The 22,749-nt window shown below is 46.6% G+C and overlaps 1 protein-coding gene across 5 annotated transcripts in view; it reads right to left on the bottom strand.

Moving 5' to 3' along the window:
* The window catches only part of utrn (utrophin), a 770,758-nt gene that overhangs the window by 394,767 nt on the left and 353,242 nt on the right, over positions 1 to 22,749 (bottom strand). For all 5 annotated transcript variants that reach the window (XM_072507465.1, XM_072507476.1, XM_072507484.1 and 2 more), the window contains 3 exons: positions 20,091 to 20,241; positions 8,309 to 8,484; positions 7,828 to 7,963 (listed from right to left, as the gene is read on the bottom strand). In XM_072507465.1, the coding sequence (XP_072363566.1) occupies positions 7,828 to 7,963; positions 8,309 to 8,484; positions 20,091 to 20,241 (463 nt within the window). The remainder of the gene's footprint in view (positions 1 to 7,827; positions 7,964 to 8,308; positions 8,485 to 20,090; positions 20,242 to 22,749) is intronic.

The raw sequence follows: 22,749 nt of genomic DNA, 5'->3' as shown, positions 1-22,749 counted from the left end.
AATCCCTCTTCGCCCCCCCCCCCCCCCCCCCCCACTCGTCCCACCACTTTGTCCAAACGTTCATTTTCGTAGTCCAATCATTCCAATTTTTCTTCTACAATAAAAGTCCACGCTTCATCCGCCATCTCAAAGTAGTGGTGCCTCCCTTGATATGTGTCCCACAGTCTTGCCGGTTGCAGCATTCCAAACTTTATCTTTTTTTTGTGAAGTACCGCTTTGGCCCGATTAAAGCTCGCCCTCCTTCTCGCCACCTCCGCACTCCAATCTTGATAGACGCGGATCACCGCGTTCTCCCATTTACTACACCGAGTTTTCTTCGCCCATCTAAGGACCATTTCTCTATCCTTAAAACGGAGAAATCTCACCACTATGGCTCTGGGAGCTTCTCCTGCTCTCGGTCCTCGCACCATAACTCGGTATGCTCCCTCCACCTCCAACGGACCCGTCGGGGCCTCCACTCCCATTAACGAGTGCAGCATCGTGCTCACATATGCCCCGACGTCCGCCCCCTCCACACCTTCAGGAAGGCCAAGAATCCTCAAGTTGTTCCTCCTTGCGTTATTTTCCAGTGCCTCCAACCTCTCCACAGATCGTTTCTGGTGTGCCTCCTGTATCTCCGACTTCACCACCAGGCCCTGTATGTCGTTTTCATTCTCTGCTGCTTTCGCCTTCACGACCCGAAGCTCCTGCTCCTGGGTCTTTTGTTCCTCTTTCAGCCCTTCAATCGCCTGTAATATCGGGGCCAACAACTCTTTCTTCATTTCCTTTTTTATCTCCTCCACGCAGCGTTTCAAAAACTCTTGTTGTTCAGGGCCCCATATGAAACTGCCACCTTCCGACGCCATCTTGGTTTCTGCTTGCCTTCCTTGCCGTTGTTCCAAAGGATCCGCTGCAATCCGGCCACTTTCCTCTCCTTTTTCCATCCGTGTCCAGGGGGAACACCCTTCTGGTTTACCGCACGGTGTTTTCAGCCGTTAAAATTGCCGTTGGGGCTCCTATCAAGAGCCCAAAAGTCCGTTTCACAGGGAGCTGCCGAAACGTGCGACTCAGCTGGTCATCGCCGCACCCGGAACGCGATTATTATTATTATAATAGTCGGCATGAACAAAAGGGTCTGTGGGTACATGTGCATAGATCTTTGAAAATGGCCAGACTTGGTGGCAACCTTCCGTCTCGTAAGACAATGGTTTGTGCCGCGGTGGTCAACTCTGTTAAGCATCGTCTGATGTGGCTCACAATCCCCACTCCAGCAAAGCAGTCTCTGCCGCATTTGCTGCAGAGCAAGACAGTGGGCTGAGAAGGTGCATGATTCACTGTTTTCCCTGGGCCTGCTTTGTAGCCAGTTTTTAGTTTTAGTTTTTTTCTCCCCACTTTCCATGCTCTTCCAAACTTTTTGAAGAATAAAGGGATTAAGGGTTTATGGTGTTCGGGCCGGAAAGTGGAGCTGAGTCCACAAAAGATCAGCCATGATCTCATTAAATGGTGGAGCAGGCTCAAGGGGCCAGATGGCCTACTCCTGCTCCTAGTTCTTATGTTTATGTTCTTATCCTCTCGAGGTCACGGCCTTCAGTAACTGTCTCCCAGTTGTCAGTATCAATATTCATCATCTTCATATCTTGCTTGCAGGTGACCATGTAGCAGAGGAATGGGCGCTACGGAAGGTCTTTGGATATATGGCTGTCATCCATCTGATTAATCTGACCAAACCAGTGCTGAAGTTGTTGGCTGAGCAATTAATGTATGCTAATACATTATAATACAGTTAGCAGTCTCTAAGACCTCGTAGTTAGGGACAATGTCCTATTGTGAGATGCTGAGAATACATCCAAGACAGTGAAGGTGGAAACTGTTCACCCTTTTCTTCTGACTAGCATATGTTGTCCAGGTCTCACCAGAGTGTACCGAGGATGCAGGCTTGGTAAACTCACGATTTTTGTGTTCTTAGTCAGGTTGCTGTTGTTCCACACTCTCTGACACAGATGGGTAGAGGATTGCATTGAGGATCCTCTCACGTGGATAAACTGGTGAACTGATAGACCCAGACTCCGATGCAGACTTACATTTTTTGGGGCCCTGCGCTCTCCATCTTCGTGAGGCCCCACATCGCGACCTGCCGCAAATGACAGCACGTTGTACCCCCATTGTCTTCAAGCCCCATCCACAATGACACCAATGCCCTCCTGACCCCACCCCCTCTCAGCTCACACAATCCAAGCCATAAAAAACCCAAATCACTGCTTAACTGCTTTAGTGCTTTTTAAACTTATGAGACCTGTAATTGATTAATTGAAATCCAAGCCCACCTGTTGTCAGCTTGACGGGAGAGATGGTCAATATTGCGATCAGTGTCTCTTGAGGTGAGCAATCATGAACTGGCTGATGAGCAACGCAATGGAAAAATCAGCCAATTATATGTTTGAAATATAGCATTGGCCAGTGCAGGACAGAATGAGCCAGAAAAAGTCCAGTGCAGGAACAAATACTCCAATGACGTGGAGTGTCCAGTCCAAGTCAATATTATCAGTGGCTTTGCTGACAACTGTCAGGATTTCATTCTTTGTCCAGAAGAGAAGAGATTTTCCGAAGGCCAGAATTGAGAGCGATGGTGGTTACTCATCAGCTATAACTGTCTGCATGTGACCAGCATATGCTCTCTTTGGAAGAACAGAATTTAGGCTGGAGAACATGGTAGAAGAACAGATTCTTTAGATTTTCTTGCTTCATCAGTTGTTTGCAATCTATGGAAATTTAAATAACTTTTCTACTGCACTTTTTCTTCACAAAATCAATACATCGAAGAACAAAGAAAAGTATAGCACAGGAACAGGCCCTTCGGCCCTCCAAGCCTGTGCCGACCATGCTGCCCGACTAAACTACAATCTTCTACACTTCCTGGGTCCGTATCCCTCTATTCCCATCCTATTCATGTATTTGTCAAGATGCCCCTTAAATGTCACTATCGTCCCTGCTTCCACCACCTCCTCCGGTAGCGAGTTCCAGGCACCCACTACCCTCTGTGTAAAAATCTTGCCTTGTACATCTACTCTAAACCTTGCCCCTCGCACCTTAAACCTATGCCCCCTAGTAATTGACCCCTCTACCCTGGGGAAAAGCCTCTGACTATCCACTCTGTCTATGCCCCTCATAATCTTGTAGACCTCTATCAGGCCGCCCCTCAACCTCCATCGTTCCAGTGAGAACAAACCGAGTTTATTCAACCGCTCCTCATAGCTAGTGCCCTCCATACCAGGCAACATTCTGGTAAATCTCTTCTGCACCCTCTCTAAAGCCTCCACATCCTTCTGGTAGAGTGACGTCCAGAATTGAACACTATACTCCCAAGTGTGGCCTAACTAAGGTTCTATACAGCTGCAACATGACTTGCCAATTCTTATACTCAATGCCCCAGCCAATGAAGGCAAGCATGCCGTATGCCTTCTTGACTACCGTCTCCACCTGTGTTGCCCCTTTCAGTGACCTGTGGACCTATACACCTAGATCTCTCTGACTTTCAATACTCTTGAGGGTTGTACCATTCACTGTATATTCCCTACCTGCATTAGACCTTCCAAAATGCATTACCTCACATTTGTCCGGATTACATCTCACATCTCTCCGCCCAAGTCGCCAAACAATCTAAATCCTGCTGTATCCTCTGACAGTCCTCATCGCTATCCGCAATTCCACCAACCTTTGTGTCGTCAGCAAACTTACTAATCAGACCAGTTACATTTTCCTCCAAATCATTTATATATACTACAAACAGCAAAGGTCCCAGCACTGATCCCTGTGGAACACCACTAGTCACAGCCCTCCAATTAGAAAAGCATCCTTCCATTGCTACTCTCTGCCTTCTATGACCTAGCCAGTTCTGTATCCAAAGGTATCGTAGGTAAAATCTTATAAGGATGTATTTTCAATCATCAGAATTGCTGAACTTGTCAAATGTTCCTGACTTATCGTACTTTGCAGATAATTTTTCGCTCTTTTCAATACAGAGAAAGAACATTCACTGGAAGCATTTGTGAAAGATATTTTTAAAAATAATTTCAGAATGGTTTCTACATTTGGAAATGTTGCCTGAAAACCATCGTGTACAAATCTGTACAAATCAGCTAGTGATCGTGAAGCACAGAGCTTATAATTGTCGATGAAATCAATTGCTTCACTTCATCTTTGAAAAGATTTGTGTCTATGGCCTTCCGATAGAATTCAATTAATCTCACTGCAGCAGCTCTTAGCATTCTCAACCAAATTTTTGTCGAAAAGCACACAAATCCATTCAAGGTTTCTTCAAAGATTCACTTCTACTCTGCAATTGCACCATTTTTGTGTCACAAATAACAGTGACAGTTTCAACATTGATCTTCCCTTTCCCTTTTGTAGTGATTTCATTGTATCTAGTTTCATTTTTAAAAACTTGCTTTGTATTGTACGCTTCTCGTCATCAGAGGAACTTTGTTAATGTTAGTGCCTCTGCTTCATTAAGTACGTTCAAGATGAGGTAGACATATTTTTAATCAGTAAGGGACTCAAGGGTTATGGGGATAAGACAGGAAAGTGGAGTTCAGGATTATAGCAGATCACCATGATCTCATCAAATGATGGAGCAGACTCAATGGGCTGAACAGACAACTTCTGCTCCTACGTCTTCTCGTCTTATGGACATAACAGCTACAGGATTTGCGATGCATGTGTTGACTTTGGCATCAAGTGGCAGATTGCTGGTGATTGTGAAGGTTGGATATGTGAAGTTATCAATAACCTCCAGTGTCACCTTGTCAATGCTGATGGCAACATCTTGGACCATGACATTTGTCTTCCTAATGCTGATGGTCAAACCAAAGTCTTTACAGGCATGACAGAGTGTGTCTATTTGCCACTGAAGGTAGGGCTCAGTACAGAATGCTACTGCGGTATCATCATTGTACAGCAAATCTCTGACTTGGTGCTTCTTTGATTTGGAATTTAGGCGAGAAAGGCTGAACGGTTTTCTGTCAGCTCTAGTTAAAAGTAGGCACTCTTTGTCGATGATCCAAAGCCATATAACATCATCAAAGAGAAAAATATGCCAAAGAATGTCAGTGCCCGAACACAATCCTATTTGGCCCCACTGCGCATCTCAAAGGGATCCAATATTACCCAGTCATAGCTGACCTTACCCATCATATTGTCATGGAAAGAGATCACACTGAGCAGCTTTGGTGGGCAGCCAATTTTCTCCAGCAACTTAATAGACTGCCTCAGCTCATATGGTCAAACATCTTCGTGAAATTGAAGGCTATTTTTTCTTTCATGGGTGTGGGTGCCGCTGGCAAGGCCAGTATTTGTTGCCCATCATTAATTGCCTTCGAATGGAGTGGCTTATTAGACCAATGTTGAGGACAGTTAAGAATCAACCATCTTGCTGGAATCATATCTTGGCCAGTCCCGGTAAGGATTACAGATTTCCTTCCCTAAATCTCACCAGTGAACCAGGTGTGTTTTTGCAACATTCAATGTTAGGTCCATGGTCACCATTACTACTTTATATAAATTAAATTCCATCAGCTGCCATGGAGGGATTTGGACACATGTCCCAGAGCAATGGGCTGGGCCCCTGGATTACTAGTCCAGTGATATTAATACAACGCCTCCATCGCCCCTTATAGTGGTCTCCTTTGTTCACAACATTTCTCTTCCAGCTGCCAAACTGAGAAGATCATGTCAACTGTTGATCTTCCAGCTCTCACTGGGGTTCAAGGTAGATGTGGTTCAGCCAAGATCTGCAGTCTGACGAGGGCAACACGGGCAAATACATTTCCCATGATGGGCAGCAGGGAGATTCCTTGATGGTTGTTGCAATCATTCCAATCACCGTTGTTCTTGTACAAGGTCACAACCGTTGCATCCTGGGCCACTGCACTCTGCCTCCAGCAAAGAGAGAGATGTTTATGCAGACAATTACAGAAGTGCCGGTTTCCCATACTCGAGTGACGGCAGTATAGCGTGAGCAACTAGTGCTTTGTCCATAGCGAGCGAGTCAGTAGCTTTAAGTGCAGGACATACTGAGAAAGTAGTTAGTAAAGCAAATGAGACCTTGAACTTCATAAATATAGCTATTGGGTTCAAAAGCAGCGAGGATTGAGCGAGATTGAGCATCAATCTTTATAAAGTTTTAATTGGGCCACAAATAGAGCACAACACATTTGGAAGGATGGGAGGGCCCTTGAAGGGGTGCAGAGGAGATTTACTAGAATAGTTTCAGGAGCAAGTGATATTATTTACATGGTTAGATTGAAGGAGTTAATCATGGAATCATAAAATTTACAGTGCAGAAGGAGGCCATTCGGTCCGTCGAGTCTGCATTGGCCCTTTGAAAGAGCACCCCACTTAAGCCCACAGCTCCACCCTATCCCCGTAACTCAGTAACCCCATCTAACCTTTTTTTTTGGACACTAAGGGCAATGTAGCATGGGCAATGCAGCATGGCCAATCCACCTAACCTGCACATCTTTCGATGGAGTGCTCTTAAGAGAGTCGACAATCTGACAAATCGCCTCTATATCACAATAATTCTGGCTATGTTTAAATACCAAGCCTCGGACTATATTCAGTCACAGATGTTGAGAAATTAGAAGTAAATTGCTGGTTGGTATTTGCATTTATAAGAAGGGCACAATCAATTGTGACTAAGTTTACACTGAGGATGTCAGATTGACCTGCACTATACATGATACAATATGGGGAATAGAAGGGTCACTGGATGAGGTTAAACCTCTTAAGATAGATATAGGTTGAATCGCACTACCAGATTATGTCAGGACAATTGCAGGACAAAGGATAAATCAAAACTAGTTTGTCTTGCACACTCTCCAAATCTGCTTAAAGGGGCAAGAACAGAAAGCAACACGTCATTCTCTGCCAGATGACGCTATTCACAATTCTGACAATCTAAAAGACAAAGGAGGCGATTCTTCCCAGTGTTGCACCCAGAGAATAGTGGGAGAGCCACTAAATGGGATTCATGTCGGGCGAACGGGTCGAAATGCTCCCGCCCCACGGCAACAGGCGCGATCTGGTTCACGCCCTCACTGAGCGTGAACCAACTTACATATTTAAACTCGTTTAAATATGCATTTCTGAGTTTAAGGCAGGGTCTCCTAGCTCCCAGGATTCATTGGTGTGAATCACCACTGGTCTCCATCAACGGACACCAGGTATGATGACCACGCCGGGGGACTCAGAGGCCATTGGAGCCATCGGGTGGTTGTCGACAGGGCACCCAGGATGCCAAGGGGCAGGGGGGACTGGCCATGAATGGGTGGGCGTCATGAAGCGAGACCAAAGGGGGCAGGGGGTGCACTGGAGGAATTGGGGTGGGGGAGGGAGGGGTGGTGGCCTGAAAGAAAAGGAGGCCTGAAAAGGGGGGGGGGGGGGGTGGTCACTTGGGCAATGCTGCTAGTATCAGCGATGGAGGGGGGGGGGGGGGGCATGATGCCTGCGAGTGGGGGGTGCTGCAGGTTGTCTGGAGATTGTAAAAATGCCTCTCCAATCTGAGGAGCCAGCCTGGCCGCCGTCTTTAGGTCCTGCACATCTCTTTCCTGGTGCGAATCTACCAAGGCTCCAAATAAATGACTAGGTGTGGGTGGATTGCAATGGGAATTGCGCCAAAACTGCTGCAGGGACCCTCACCAGTGTTTCCGCCCAAAATGACACTTTAGGAAAGTCATTCATTGTAAGAATTCCATCCAAAGTCTCTCTTTTTTTTTAAAGGAAATATTAAAATAAAAACATGCATTAAGTACATCAACATAGATTAAAATACACATGTTGCATTTGGCTTGCCTTTAGCTCCTTCAGATCATGTTCCCTCGGTGGCAAATGCACAGCCCATAATGCGCTCTGCGTCTTATCTAACCACAATCCAAATTCATCCAACTGATTCCTTAAATCAGAGTATCGCTGGCTATCTCCTTCAAGCCTAGGAAACAGAAAATACCAGTTCTTAGCACAAATGAACAACCAAGGAGCTGGGCATAACTTATTCTTCTGACCTTACGCTTATACATTTCCAGTCAACTGCCTCCTCTTTCCAACCAAGTAACTGGTGCTGGTTGAATGCTATTTCAACAGAATAAATCTTTGGTAGCAAAGTGAAAATTAAGCTTTATCCTGACAGTTGTAGAGATGGTTGAATAGAAAAGTTTCAAACAAAACTGCACAATGATTAACGGTCATACACTTCTCTGTGAAGCAAAGTTTCCACCACAATTCCCTCGGAATGTGCTGGAATAATGACTCACTATCCACCCCTTCATATATTTACCTTTGGTGCCTGTCTTTAACTTCCACAGAAAGTGCTCTCCAGCGTTTATTTAATCCACTGAGCTTCTCCTGCAGTAGACATCCATCCGCTGATGAAAGTTCTGGTATTATGTCTGCACCAGAGGCATTTAATGTTACATACACTGGCCGGTGGCTGCTGACACCTTCTTCGAGTTCCTATCAGGGAAATAACAACATTGTTGTAGGAAGGATACAGGTCATGTACTACCTCACACTTTATCCAAAACAGTTCATCAGCAATTCACCAACAAAGCAATTGCACCTGAACCAAAATTAGGTGCAAACTAGTGAAGCTACAACACAGGATTACATGCACGCTAAAAGGAAGCATGTTGTACAGAGGCAACATCGGATCAGATAAAAGCTCTGCAGTCTTGGCACATCCAGTCGCGAATGGTGGTGGGCAATTGAACTGATGGGAGGACAAGGCTCCGCAAACGCTCCTATCTTGTACAAAAGGGGAGCCCAGCATGTTAGTGCAAAAGACAAGGCTAATGCATTTGCAACCATCCAAATGGATGATCCGTCTCAACGTCTTCCCAAGGTCCCTGGTTTTGCAGATGTCAATTTTCAGTTATTTCAATTCACTCTACAAGACATCAAGAACGGCTAAAGGCACTAGATACAGCAACGCTAACATGTCCCAACTACATCCTGGCAATAGTACTTGTGCACCTGAACTAGCCATGCCCCCAGTACTGCTACAAAACAGGCATCTACCCATCATCATGGAAGATTTCCATATCCTGCTCACGGCAATCAGGTGATGGCCATGGTGTGAGTGGCCACTCATTCGTCAGCTCCCGCTCGAGGCTGTTTTTTCAGACTTTTTCCCCGTTTATAGGGTGGGTGTTTTGCGGAATAAAGGTGTAGAGATGGCTGGAGGAAAGTTTGACTCCACTGGTGGGCTGGTGTTCGGAGCCACGGATCAGAAGTGGGTAGAGAAGGAAGGAGCAGTTGGAGCAAGAGAATCTTTGTGCGACACAGCTTAAGACGGCAAAGGGTCTGCTTTGCCTGCCCAATGGTCGACGGACCAACTGGTGGACTTTTTAAATGAAAAGTTTAGCCGGTAGAGGAGGGAGGCCCAGGAGAACATAGCCAAGGCGGTGGAACCGTTGAAAGCGGGAATTGATCGTGTGGAGCATAAGCTGGAGTCCCAGGGCCAGGCTTTTCGGAAAGGGGAGGCGGCGGGGAGCACGATGACAGCTGGTCTCGTTGGTGGCCAAAATATGTGTGATGCAAGAGACCCAGAAGTGGTTAAAGGAGAAGATGGAGGACTTGGAGAACCGCTCCCGAAGGCAGAACCTAAGAGTCATGGGTATGCCTGAAGACATTGAGGGAGTGGACGCTGGCATGTATGTAGCCAAGATGTTGGAAAGGTTGATGGGGCAGGGGGCATTTGACCGGCACCTGGAGGATGAACGAGCGCACAGGGCGCCGATGAGAAAGCAGCAGGCAAACGGGCCGCCGAGGGCAATGCCGGCGCGTCTTCACCGGCTCTTGGACAAGGAGAAGATACTGAGATGGGCAAGGCAGATGAGGAGATGCACCTGGGAGGGGAGTGAGGTTTGGGTGCATCAGGACCTGGGTGCGGTCTTGGCAAAGAGGAGAGCTGTGTTTAATCGGGTGAAGGCTGCCCTCTTTAAAAAAGGGGGTGAAGATTGGGATGTTGTACTCGGCTCGCCTTTGGGTGACTTTTAACAGCCGAGAACATTATTTTGAAACACCAGAGGAGGCGATGAAGTTTTGAAGAGGCAATGGACATTGCACTGTAGAGGAGGGGTGAGGAGATGGGTACTTTTTCGGTATCTTCCTGTATCTTTTGCTTTGTCGATTGTTGGAGACCGTTTCTCCTTCGAGATGTTTTACTGTGACTGGGGGTAAATGCACCTTTTTTGTCCTTGTTGCATTGTTGGCTGCGAGGTGTGCGAGCGGGATGGTGAGGGAAATCAGCGGGGGTAGGATGCTTAGGCGGGGTGATCAGGTGTTTAGTGTAGTAGAGGGGGATGGGGTAATTGTTTTGTTTAAGGGAAGGGAGGAGGTGGGTTGCTGACAAAGGTGGTGTTGCTGTGGCGTAGCATGGGAGAGAGTGGTGACATCTGGAGGTGGGCCTGGAGGGGCGGGGACTGGCCTAAAAAGGGGTATAGTTGATCGGCAGGGGAGCGGGGTGCCCTCCAACCAGGTTGGTTACATGGAACGTGAGGGGGCTGAATGGGCCAGTTAAACGGTCGGGTGTTTTTGCGCACCCGAGGAGCTTGAAGGCAGACGTGGCGTTTTTACAAGAAACGCATTTAGGGCAAGTCTTCCATTCAGGATTAGACATGGAAGATGCGGGGGATGGCAGTGCTGGTAAATAAACGGGTGGCTTTTAAACCAGGGAAAAAGTAGTAGATTCGGAGGGGAGGTTCAGATGGTGAGTAGGAAGCTGCAGGGGATGCCAGTGGTCCTGATGAATGTTTATGCCCAAATTGGGACGATGTGGAGTTCATGAGGAGCGTGCTGGGGATGATCCCGGGCACGGACTCGCACCTGTTGATTATTTGGGGGGGGGGGTCTTTAACACGGTCATTGATCCAGGGTTAGACCGGTCGAACCCGAGGTCACGAAGGATGTTGGCGGTGGTGAAGGAGCTGAAGGGGTTCATGGAGCATGTGGGGGGAACCATGCGCAGCACTGGGGGGGGGGGAGCATTTGGGGATATGTGGAACTAAATGCTACAGGTGAGGTCTCGGCCACCACGTTGTGGGAAGCACTCAAGGCAGTGATTACGGGGGAGTTGATATCGATACGAGTGCATAGGGAGAAGGAGGAGCAAGCAGGGATGGCAAGAATGGTGGACGAGATACTGCGGGCGGGTGGCCAGGAGGTACTCGGAGGCGGGATTGTTGAAGGAGATGCAGCAGCTCCAGATGGTTTTCCGGTAGAATTCTATAAAGAGTTTTTGGGAGACCTGGGGCCCTGCTGGTAAGGGCACTTCAATGAGGCGAAGGAGACCCGACCACCATGCTATTGCAGGCCTCAATAGCTGTAATCTTGAAGAACAAGGATCCGGAACAGTGTGAGTCCTACCGCCCGATATCACTGCTGAATGTAGACGCCAAGTTGTTGCCATAGATCTTGGCCTTGCGGATTGAGGACTGTGTGCCGGGGTTGATAGGAGAAGACCAGATGGAGTTTGTAAAGGGGAGGCATCTGTTGGCCAATGTTAGGAGTCTGTTGAACATTATAATGATGCCCTCAGAGGGACGGGATGTGGAGGTCGCTATGGACGCGGAGAAGGCCTTTGATCGGGGAGAATGGGAATATTTGTGGGAGATACTGAAGTGGTTTGGGTTCGCGCAGGGGTTTGTGGATTGGGTCCGGTTGTTGTATTAGGCACGGCAGCGCAGGTAAGGACGAACCGGGTGAGTTTGGGGTATTTTAGGCTGCATCGTGGGATGACGCAGGGATGCCCACTCTCCCCATTGCTCTTTGACTTGGCGTTAGAGACACTGTCAATGGCGGTTAGAGTGTCAAGTGGTTGGAAAGGGATTGTCCAGGGAGGAGTGGAGCATAGGGGCAGATGACCTGGTGTTCTACATATCGGACCCATTGGAAAATATTGCGGGGCGACCCTGAGGATGTGGGGACCGAGGCGGCAGCATCCGAGGCTGGAAGGGGCCACAGTTTCGGCTCCAATCTGTGGAAACAACAGGTTTGTTCCTCGGGGGGCCTGAAGCGGTTTTCCAGGGGTGGCAGCGGGGTAGATTGAGCAGTTTGGAGGTCAATTCATGGGGGGGGTGTTGCTTCCCGAGTTTGGAGGGACAGGTGGAGGAGAATGGGCTGCCCAGCGGGAATGGGTTCCGGTACTTATCGGTGCGAAACTGTGTGAGGAAACTGGTGCCATCCTTTCCTGACCTGCCGCCCTCGGGGTTGCAGGACAAGATGGAGTCAAAAACAGGGGTTGGTAAGGGCAGAGTGTCGGAGATTTATAAAGAATTAATTGACTCGATGAGCACCCCGATAGGAGAGGTTAAGCGGAAGTGGGAGGAGCTGGGGAGAGTTCTGGAGGCTGGGTTATGGAGGAGGATCAGAGAAGGGTGAATGCATCCTCTTCGTGCACTAGGCTTAGTCTTATTCAATTTAAAGTAGTCCACAGGGCACATACGACAGTGGCCAGAATGAGCAGGTTTTTTGAAGGGGTGCAGGATAGGAGTGGGCAGTGCGCGGAGGGGCCCGTGAACCATATCCACATGTTTTGGGCCTGTCCAAAGCTGGAGGGATTTTGGTGGGGGCCCGCTGACGTGATGTCTGAGGTGCTGAGGGTGAAGGTGGTCCCGAGTCCAGAATTGGCAATTTTTGGAGTGTCGGAAGACCCGGGAGTCCAGGGAAGCAGAGTAGCACAGTTGATTTAGAACTCCAGGGTTCCAGGTTCGATTTCTAGCTTGGGTCACTGTCTGTGCGGAGTCTGCACGTTCTCCCCGTGTCTGCGTGGGTTTCCTCCGGTTGCTCCGGTTTCCTCCCACAGTCCAAAGACTTACGGGTTAGGTGGATTGGCCATGATAAATTGCCCTTAAGTATCCAAAAAAGAGGTTTAGGTAGGGTTAGGGGGATAAAGGGATAGGGTGGAAGTGTGGGTTGAGTAGGGTGCTCTTTCCAAGGGCCGAATGGCCTCCTTCTTCACTGTAAATTCTATGAAATCTAGGTGAGAGAGACCGACGTTTTGGTCTTTTAGCCCGGAGACGGATCCTGCTAGACTGGAGGGTCTCGGAGCCGCCAAAACCTAGTGGGGTGTGGGTGAGCAACCTTGCGGAATTCCTTCGGCTGGAAAAACATCAAGTTCGCCTTGAGAGGGTCTATGGAGGGGTTTGCCCGGACCGGGTGGAAACTGTTTATCGACTTCTTCAAGGATAGTTAAGTCAGCGGGGGAGGGGAGGGAGATTTGGGGTTTATAAAAAAAGATGGGAGGCAGAGAGGGAGGGCGGGGAATTGGTGTTGTTTATTTATTTGTTATGAGATTTCCTGCTTGTTCTCTTTTTGGTTTTGCTTCTGTTTGAATATATATATACACATATACATAAATGGCTGAATAAAAACACTTTAAAAAGACATCTGCTCACAAAACGGAGGACAAATCTAATGTTCAATCAGGGCCACTCAATTGCTGACCTCCTTGGTCCAAATGTGGACATGGAGCCGAATTCCAAAAATGAGGTGAGAGTGACTGACCTTGACGCAGCATTTGACCCGAGTCTGGCCTCAGCAAGGTTACAATCTGCTGGAATTGAGGGAGAACACTTCACTGCTTCGAGTCATGCACTAAGTAGATGGTTGTGGTTCTTGGGAGGCCAATCATCTCAGCCCAGGATTTGACTGTGGGAGTTCCTCAAGGTAGTGTTCCAAGTACAACAATCTTGCGTACAAACACAGAATTAAGAGCAGGCGACTCGGCCCACAAGCCCATTCTGACATTCAATAAGATCATGGTTGATCGGACTGCAAACTCAACTCCACATTCCTGCCTACCTCCTATAGCGTTCTGTTCCCTTTTAAACAACAGTCTATCTCACTCTTCCTTAATAAGATTCATAGAATTTACAGTGCAGAAGGAGGCCATTCGGCCCATCGAGTCTGCACCGGCTCTTGGAAAGTGCACCCCACCCAAGGTTGACACCTCCACCCTATCCCCATAACCCAGTAACCCCACCCAACACTAAGGGCAATTTTGGACACTAAGGGCAATTTATCACGCCCAATCCACCTAACCTGCACATCTTTGGACTGTGGGAGGAAACCGGAGCACCCGGAGGAAACCCACGCACACACGGGGAGGATGTGCAGACTCCGCACAGACAGTGACCCAAGCCGGAATCGAACTTTGGACCCTGGAGCTGTGAAGCAATTGTGCTATCCACAATGCTACCGTGCTGCCCTTAGACTTTTCAAAGGATTCAAAGACTTTGCTTCCATGGACTTTTGAGGAAGAGTTCCAAAGATTCAGAACTCTCTGAGAGAAACAATTTTGCCTCAGGATCTTATTTGTTGCAATCAAGTCGCCTCTTACTCTTCTAAAATCTAGCAGATGAAAGCCTAGAATGTCCAACATTTCCTCAAACTACAACCCTCCCATTTCAGGTATTAGTCTAGTAAACCTTCTCTGAACTGCTACCAACACATCTGAACCTTTCCTCAATTAAGGAGACTGATACTGTTAACAGTACTCCAGATACGATCTCACCAATGCCCCGTATAACTGAAGCATAATCTCTACCTTTGCAATCAATTCCCCTTGCATTAAACAGTAACATTCTGTGAACTTTCCTAATTATTTGCTGTGCCTGCATACTATCTTTTTGAGACTCATGCACTAGGAAACCCGGATCCCTCAGTATGTCAGAGTTCTGCAATCTTTCACTTGATAAAATGGCTCACCTTTTATTCTTCCTGCTAAATTGGACAATTTCACATTGTCCCACATTATACTCCATTGCCAGATTTTTACCCTCTCACATAACCTATCTATATGCCTTTGCAACCTCCTTGTGACCGCTTCACAACTTACTTTCCTACCCAACTTTAGCAACCTTGCCTTCGGTCTCTTCATCCAACTTTAGCAACCTTGCCTTCGGTCTCTTCATCCAAGTCATTTATATAAATTGTAAAAAGTTGAAGCCCCAGCAATGATCCCTGTGACACACGACACAAAGAACAAAGAAAAGTACAACACGGGAGCAGGCCCTTCGGCCCTCACAATGTCCAAACAAAAAAAAACCTTCTGCCCTTACTCGGTCCGTATCCCTCTATTTCCTCCCTATTCATGTACCCATCCAGATGCCTCTTAAATGTTGCTAATGTGCCTGCGTCCACCTCTGGCAGCACATTCCAGGCACCCACCACTCTCTGCGTGAAAAATGTACCCAGCACATCTCCCTTAAACTTTCCCTCTCTCACCTGGAACCTTGCAATTGACACTTGCACCCTTGGAAAAAGCCTCTGACTATCCACCCTGTCTATGCTTCTCATACTTCGATCAGGTCTCCCCTCAGCCTCTGTCTTTCCAGTGAAAACAATCCTCATAGGCAACACCCTTGAGATCAAGCAACATCCTGGTGAATCTTCTTTGCACTCTCTCAACATCCTTCTGATAATGTGGTGACCAGAACTGAACGCAATACTCCAAATGCAGCCTAATCCAAGGTTTTATATAGCTGCAACATGATTTCCCAACTCCTCTACTCAATGCCCCGGCTAATGAAGGTAAGCATGTCACGTGCCTTCTTAATCACCTTGGCCACCTATGTTGCCACTTTTAGGGAACTGTGGACCTGCACGCGTAGATCCCTCCGTATGTTAATGATCCTATGGGTTCTGCCATTTACATCATAATTCATATCAACATTTGATCTGCCAAAATACATCACCTCGCTTGTACGGATTAAACTCCATCTGCCATTTCTGTGCCCAAATCTCCAATTTATCTATATCTTGTTGTATCCTCTGACAATCCTCGGCCCTATCAGTAAATCTGCCAATCTTCGTGTCTTCCGCAAACTTACTAATCAGACCACCCACATTTTCCTCCAGATCATTTATATATATTACAAACAACAGAGGTCCCAGTACTGATCTCTGCGAAACACCACTAGCTACAGATTTCCATTCGGAAAAACACCCTTCCACCGCTACTCTGTCTTCCACAACCAAGCCAGTTCTGTATCAATCTAGCCAGCCCACCCGAATCCCATGTGGTTTTAGTCTTTAGTAATGCGCTTGACAAGGTTCCACATGGCAGCCTATCATGTGGAACCTTGTCAAGCGCATTACAAAAGACCATATAAACTACATCCACAGTCCTTCCCTCATCAATTTTCTTTGTCACTTCTTCAAAAATTCAATCACGTTGGTGGCATGTGACCTTCCCCGTAAAAACCATGCTGCCTGTCACTAACCAGTCCATTTGCCTCCAAAATTGCATATATCCTGTCCCTCAGTATCTTTTCCAAAAGCTTCCTCACCACTGATGTCAGGTTCACTGGCCTATAATTTGCTAGATTATCCCTGCTTCTTTCTTAAACAAGGGAACAACATTGGCTATTCTCCAGTCCTCTGGAACCTTGTCTGTGGTCAAAGAGGATGTGAATATATCTGTTAAGGCCCCAGCTATTTCTCTCCTTGCCTCCCACAGTAACCTGGGATAGATTCCATCCAACCTCAGGCTCTTGTCTACCGTAATGCAATCTAGGATATTCAATACTTCCTCCTTTGATATATTAACGTTATCAAGAGCAGTCACACACCTATCCCTGACCTCAACATCCGTCATGTCCTTCTCCCTGGCACATAATGATACAAAGTACTCATTAAGGATTTTACCCACTGCCTGTGGTTCCACGCTATCTTCCCTCCATTCTCCTTGAGTGGGCCTACTCTTTCTCTTACAACCTTCCTGCTCCTAATAAACGCATAAAAAGCCTACGGATTCTCCTTTTTTTTTTTTTTTAATGTATTTTATTGCAAACCTATATAAAAGGTTACAAAACACAAACAATTTGGGGAACAAACTCCCCAACAGACAACTATACAGCTTGTACAAATGTTTCCCTTTTTCACCAACCCCCATGACGGACAGCTCCTCAAACACAGCCACGAATATCCTCTACCTTGCCTCAAAGCCCTCCGCTGAACCCTTAATTCGTACTTGACCGTTTCCAGTTGAAGCCTTAGAAGTCACGAGCCAGGCCACAATCCCCAGCGTTCCAACTCAATTCTTTGCCGGGCAATCAGAGAGGTGAAGGCCATCACGTCTGTGTTCCTCCCCTCTATCAGTCCCGGCTTCTCCGATATCCTGAATATTGCCACCAAAGGGTCCGGCTCCACCTCCTCCCCCACTACCCTTGTTCGCGCCACAAACACTCCCGACCATAATCTCCAACTTCTCACAGCCCCAGAACACATGTGCATGATTCACTGGTCCCCACCCACACTTCTCACACTCGTCTGCCACTCCCTGGAATAACCCACTTATTATTTCCCAAGTCATACATACCCTGTGTACCACCTTGAACTGTATCAGGCTTATCCTTACGCAAGAGGGGGTCGTATTTACCCTTCGTAGCACCTCATTCCATACTCCCCAGTTTATCTCCCCCTTCCACTTCTCCTTAATCTTCACCTTCCTGCCCTCCCAGCCACCCATGTATGTCTCTGATCCTGCCCGCCCCTTCCACATCCGAAAGCAGCAGTCGCTCCAACAGGATGTACCTCGACAACCTGAGGAACTCGTTACAAAACTTCCGCATGAAGTTCCTTACTTGCAGGTACCTAAACTCACTTCCTCTCAGAAGCTCTACCCTCTCCTTCAGTTCCTTTATACTGGCAAATCCCTCTTTCCGGTACAGATCACTCATCTTAACCAGCCCCACTTCTCTCCACATCCTATACATACCATCTATCCCTCGGCTCAAAACCATGGTTTTCGCACAGCGGTGCCAGCACCAACCCCTTCTATCCTGAAGTGCCTCCTCGGCTGGTTCCAGACCTTTACTGTGAACTGCACCACCGGGCTCTCCGTATATTTCCTTGGCGCCGTTGGCAATGCACCATCACCATAACCCTCAAGTTGCACCCCCTACAGAATTCCTCCTCCACCCTAACCTATTCTGCTCCCTCTCCTTCCCACCACCGCCTCATCTTCTCCATGTCCGTCGCCCAGTAATAGTGTAGCAGGTTCGGCAACGCCAACCCTCCCTTCTGCCTGTCTCTGTAACAGGGCCCCCTTAACCCTTGGTACCTTCCCTGCCCATACAAAGTCTGAGATAATCATATTGTCTGAGATAATCGTATCCTTGGGATTCTCCTTGACCATGTTTGCTAAAGGCATTTCATGGCCCGTTTTAGCCCTCCTAATTCCACGTTAAGTTGCTTCCTACTTTTGCTGTACTCAAGGGCTTTGTCAGTTTTTAGTTGCCAAGACCCATTGTATGCTTCCTTTTTCCTTTTGACTAAGCTTACAATTTCCCTCATCATCCATGGTTCTTGAATCCTGCCATTTCTATCCTTCATTTTTGCAGGAACATGCCTGTCCTGCACTTCAATCAACTGGCCTTTAAAAGCCCCCCACTTGTCAGATGTGGATTTGCCCTCAAATAGCCGCTCCCAATAACATTCCCTAGTTCCTATCTAATTTGTATGTAATTGGCCCTCGCCCAATTAAGCACCCTCACCCGCGTGCCACTCTTGTCCTTATCCATGATTACCCAAAATCTTATGGCATTATGGTCGCTAAGCCCAGGTTACATCTTGCCAACCAGAAAATGAGCAAATGTCTACTCCCTGATTCCTGTGATCTGGCCAATCTTCTATCCATGCCACTACGTTGCCCCCCACACGAGTTTTTATTTTCCGCAATAACCTTTGGTGTAACACCTTATCTAATGTCTGCTAAGAATTTAAGTATAGTACATTCACTGGTTAATCCTTATCCACAGCACATGCTATTTCTTCAAAGAACTTCAACAATTTGGGTAAACCCGAATTCCCTACCACAAAACCATGTTGTCTCTGCCTGATTACCTTGATTTTTGCTGAGTGCACTACTATAACATTTTAACTGTAGCTTTACTAACTTCTTACATATTCCCTATGCCAGATATCAAGCTTTTAGTTTCCTGCTTTCTGCCTCTTTCCTGTTTTGAATAAAGAAATTACATTTTCTATTTTCCAATCAAATGCAACCTTCCCTGAATCCAGGGAATTTTGGAAGATTAAAACCAACGCATCAACTATCTCACTAGTCATTTCTTTTAAGATCATATATCAGGAAAGTAGATGTAATTTTAGATGAGCTATATTTGCATTGTTAAATGTTAGAAAAAGAAAAGTTTCCAATAAGTCTGAGGTGAAAGGAAGAGGGGAAATAGTTTCTAGAACAGAGAACTGTTCAATAACGACATACAGTGCCGAGACGAAGTTGGCTAGTGAGAAGCCAGAATGATATCTGAAGTGATTTTAATGTTTGTGAGATTTTACGACAGCCTGCAGAACGCAAGTTGAAATAATTAAGGAAATTGGTGACTAGATCTCGAGTTTGTGTAAAAGCATTGAAGACAAAGGAAATCTGAAAGGGGAGGTGGAAAGCTTTGACAAAGAGTCAACCAGACTCAAAACGTTAGCTCCCTTCTCTCTCCACAGATGCCATCAGACCTGCTGCAATTGCCAGTATTTTGTTTTTGTTTCAGATTCCAGCATCCGCAGTAATTTGCTTTTATCTTAATGTTCTGGGGACCTGGGTTTGAATCCTATCATGGCAGATGGTGAAATTTTAATTAAATAAAAATCTGGAATCAAAAGTCTAATGATGAGCATGAAATCATTGTCAATTGACATAAAAACCCATCTGGTCACTAATGTCCTTTAGGGGAGGAAATCTACCATCCTTACCTGGTATGGCCTACATATGGCTTCAGATCCACAGCAATCTTAAATGGCCAGCAAGTCACTCAGTCCAAGAGCAATTAGGGATGGACATTAAATGCTGGTCCACATAGCAATGCCCACATACAATGAATACGGAAAAAAGAGATGAAATGGTTGTTTTGCTGTGCCTTAAATTTTCAACTTTGCAATTTCACTGATTAAATCACCTAGGTCACCGATTAATAGTTTCCTTCTAAATGACATTCAACGCCAGCAAAGAACAATCCTCTGTTTCCACGCAAACACGGAAATCTGCAGCTATGTTCAAGTTTTGGACATGTGAACAGAATGAATCAGAAACAACTCACCTGTTGGTGAATCCTTGCTTTCTCCAAATCTAGCCTGCCATTTTGGCATCGGGCGCCAGGTAGTATCTGTTCAGCTTCCATCACCCATTGATTCAGGTCATTCAGGTCACAGTGAAACCGTCGCCATTCCTCCACTGCCTTATCAAAACAGCTGAAAATAAGAAGGAAAATTTACATTCTGAGGCTCTGTTGCTGCTTCACTCTATCTAAGTAGATACATGCAGCAGGACTTCCTCTGACAGTATCTTTCTTGCTGCTTTAGGAATTGGAAAATATGGTGTAAATTCATTGACCGAAAGGCCCCTTTCTGTGCCATAAATGACTAAAATATATACCTGCTTTACCTGTTGAAACCCTCACATTCAGCTGGCACTAATCACAAGGCAATCATATCAACAACTTGCATTTATATAGTGCTTTTATTGTAAGAAAATGTCCCAAGGCACTTGACAGAAGGATTATAAACTAAATTTGACACAAAGCCACATGAAAAAATATTAAGGCAGATGACAAAAAGCTTGGACAGAGTAGGCTCTAGAAAATAGTTTAAAGGAGGAGCATGGTAGAGGAACAGAGGTTTATAGAGGCTACTCCAGAACATGAGGCCTGGGCAGCTGAAGGCAAAGCCACCAATGATGGAGAGCTCACACAAATGTGGATGCCCAACAGGCCAGAATTAGAGAAGTGCAGATTCTCGGAGGGTTGTAGGGTTCAGGAGATTACAGAGATAGGGAGGGGTGAGGCCAATGGAGTGTTTTGAAAACAAGAATGATAATTTCTTAGAAGCATTGCTTCACCTAGAGCTAATGTAGATCAGCAAGCACAAGGTTAACGAGTGGACAGGACTTCAAGTTTATGGAGGGTGGAACTTGGGATGCATTGTGGAGTGGAGAGGAATAATCAAGCCAAAAGCTAACAAAAGCATGGATGAAGATTTCAGGAGAGGAGCCAAGACAGGATGGAGTTGCCTGATGTTATGAAGGGAAAAATATGTAGTCTTAGTGATAAACTTGAGGTGGAAACTTATCTTGGTGCCAAATATGACACCAAAATTGCATACGGTCTGATTGAGTCTCAGACAGTTGTCAGGGAACTCGGTTATTGCAAGGTCTGAAGACAGTGGCATTAATCTTTCTAATAGTTAGTTTAAGGACATTTATGTACTGGATGTCAAAAAAGAAGTCTGATAATTTAGAAACAGTGGAGGGGTCAAGAGAAGAGGTGGTGGTCATGAAGGGCTAGGAGCAATTGTTTACCTTTGTTATAGTCATGTAGGACGTTTTTCAACCGGTGTGCAAGTGTGACGCAGCCTGCTGTTGGCGATTCCACTCAGCCCAGCCTCTGACGTTAATTCCTTTATATATATATATTTTTTTTAATTTAGAGTGCCCAATTCATTTTTTCCAATTAAGGGGCAATTTTAGCATGACCAATTCACCTACCCGCACATCTTTTGGGTTGTGGGGGCGAAACCCACGCAAACACAGGGAGAATGTGCAAACTCCACACGGACAGTGACCCAGAGCCGGGATTGAACCTGGGACCTCGGCGCCGTGAGGCAACAGGGCTAACCCACTGCACCACCGTGCTGCCCAATTCCTTTATATATGGAGCTCAGGAAGCCCATGCTGGGCAGCTCTGGCTTACCTGCTGAATGCCAGGAGGGACATTTCCCTCCACCAGGTCCCGCTAATAAATTCGAAAGGACACATTTGGAATTTATATAGAATCATAGAATTTACAGTGCAGAAGGAAGCCATTCAGCCCATCGAGTCTGCACCGGCCTTTGGAAAGAGCACCCCACTTAAGCCCACACCTCCAACCTATCCCCGTAACCCAGTAACCCCACGTAACCTTTTTGGATGCTAAGGGCAATTTAGCATGGCCAATCCACCTAACCTGCACATCTTTGGACTGTGGGAGCAAACCGGAGCATCCGGAGGAAACCCACGCAGACACGGGGTGAACATGCAGACTCCACACAGACAGTGACCCAAGTCGAGAATCGAACCTGGGACCCTGGAGCTGTGAAGCAATTTGCTAACCACTGTGCTACTATGCTGCCCAGTTCCTGCCATTTACCAACAATGTGGGAACTCATCTCCCTTTCGCTAGTGCTGGCTGAGAAAGAAAACAACTGCTGGTTTCAGGTTCTAATACCTGCGCAGTGCTTCTTCCGCAAAGCACAAATGTGTGAACTTCAGGTACGAACATTGAAACCTCCCGAAGCTAAAAAGATGACGGTGAGAGACACCAACTGGGCTATTACTTTCTTGCACTTTTTTTTGAATATGTGCAGAACACGGGTTCTTCCAATCCTGCCCAGGTTTCCCCATTCATATATTTTTGTTTGCTTCCCTGGAGAATTTCATCAAACTAGCTTCTAATTTACAGAAAGTAAAATACCAGCGATGGACCTTTTGAAAGCAAAGCAGCGACGTAAATTAGAAACAATCTGGATAAAATTTGCCCCGGGAAAATATTTTAATAGCCCGGTGGTGGTCTCTTCGATAAAGATTTGGAACCAACTGAGGAAGCACTTTAAGCTGGGGCGGGGTCGGTGCTGGCCCTGTTGAGTGGGAACCATAGGTTTGCATCCGGTAGGACGGAAGGGATGTATGAGAGGTGGCGAAGGGAAGGAGTAGAACGAGTGTGGGAC

Source organism: Scyliorhinus torazame, chromosome 1, assembly GCF_047496885.1.
Source record: "Scyliorhinus torazame isolate Kashiwa2021f chromosome 1, sScyTor2.1, whole genome shotgun sequence".
NCBI lineage: Eukaryota > Metazoa > Chordata > Chondrichthyes > Carcharhiniformes > Scyliorhinidae > Scyliorhinus > Scyliorhinus torazame.
Note: the sequence above shows the minus strand (reverse complement) of the source record. Positions and strands in the feature narration are given on the sequence as shown.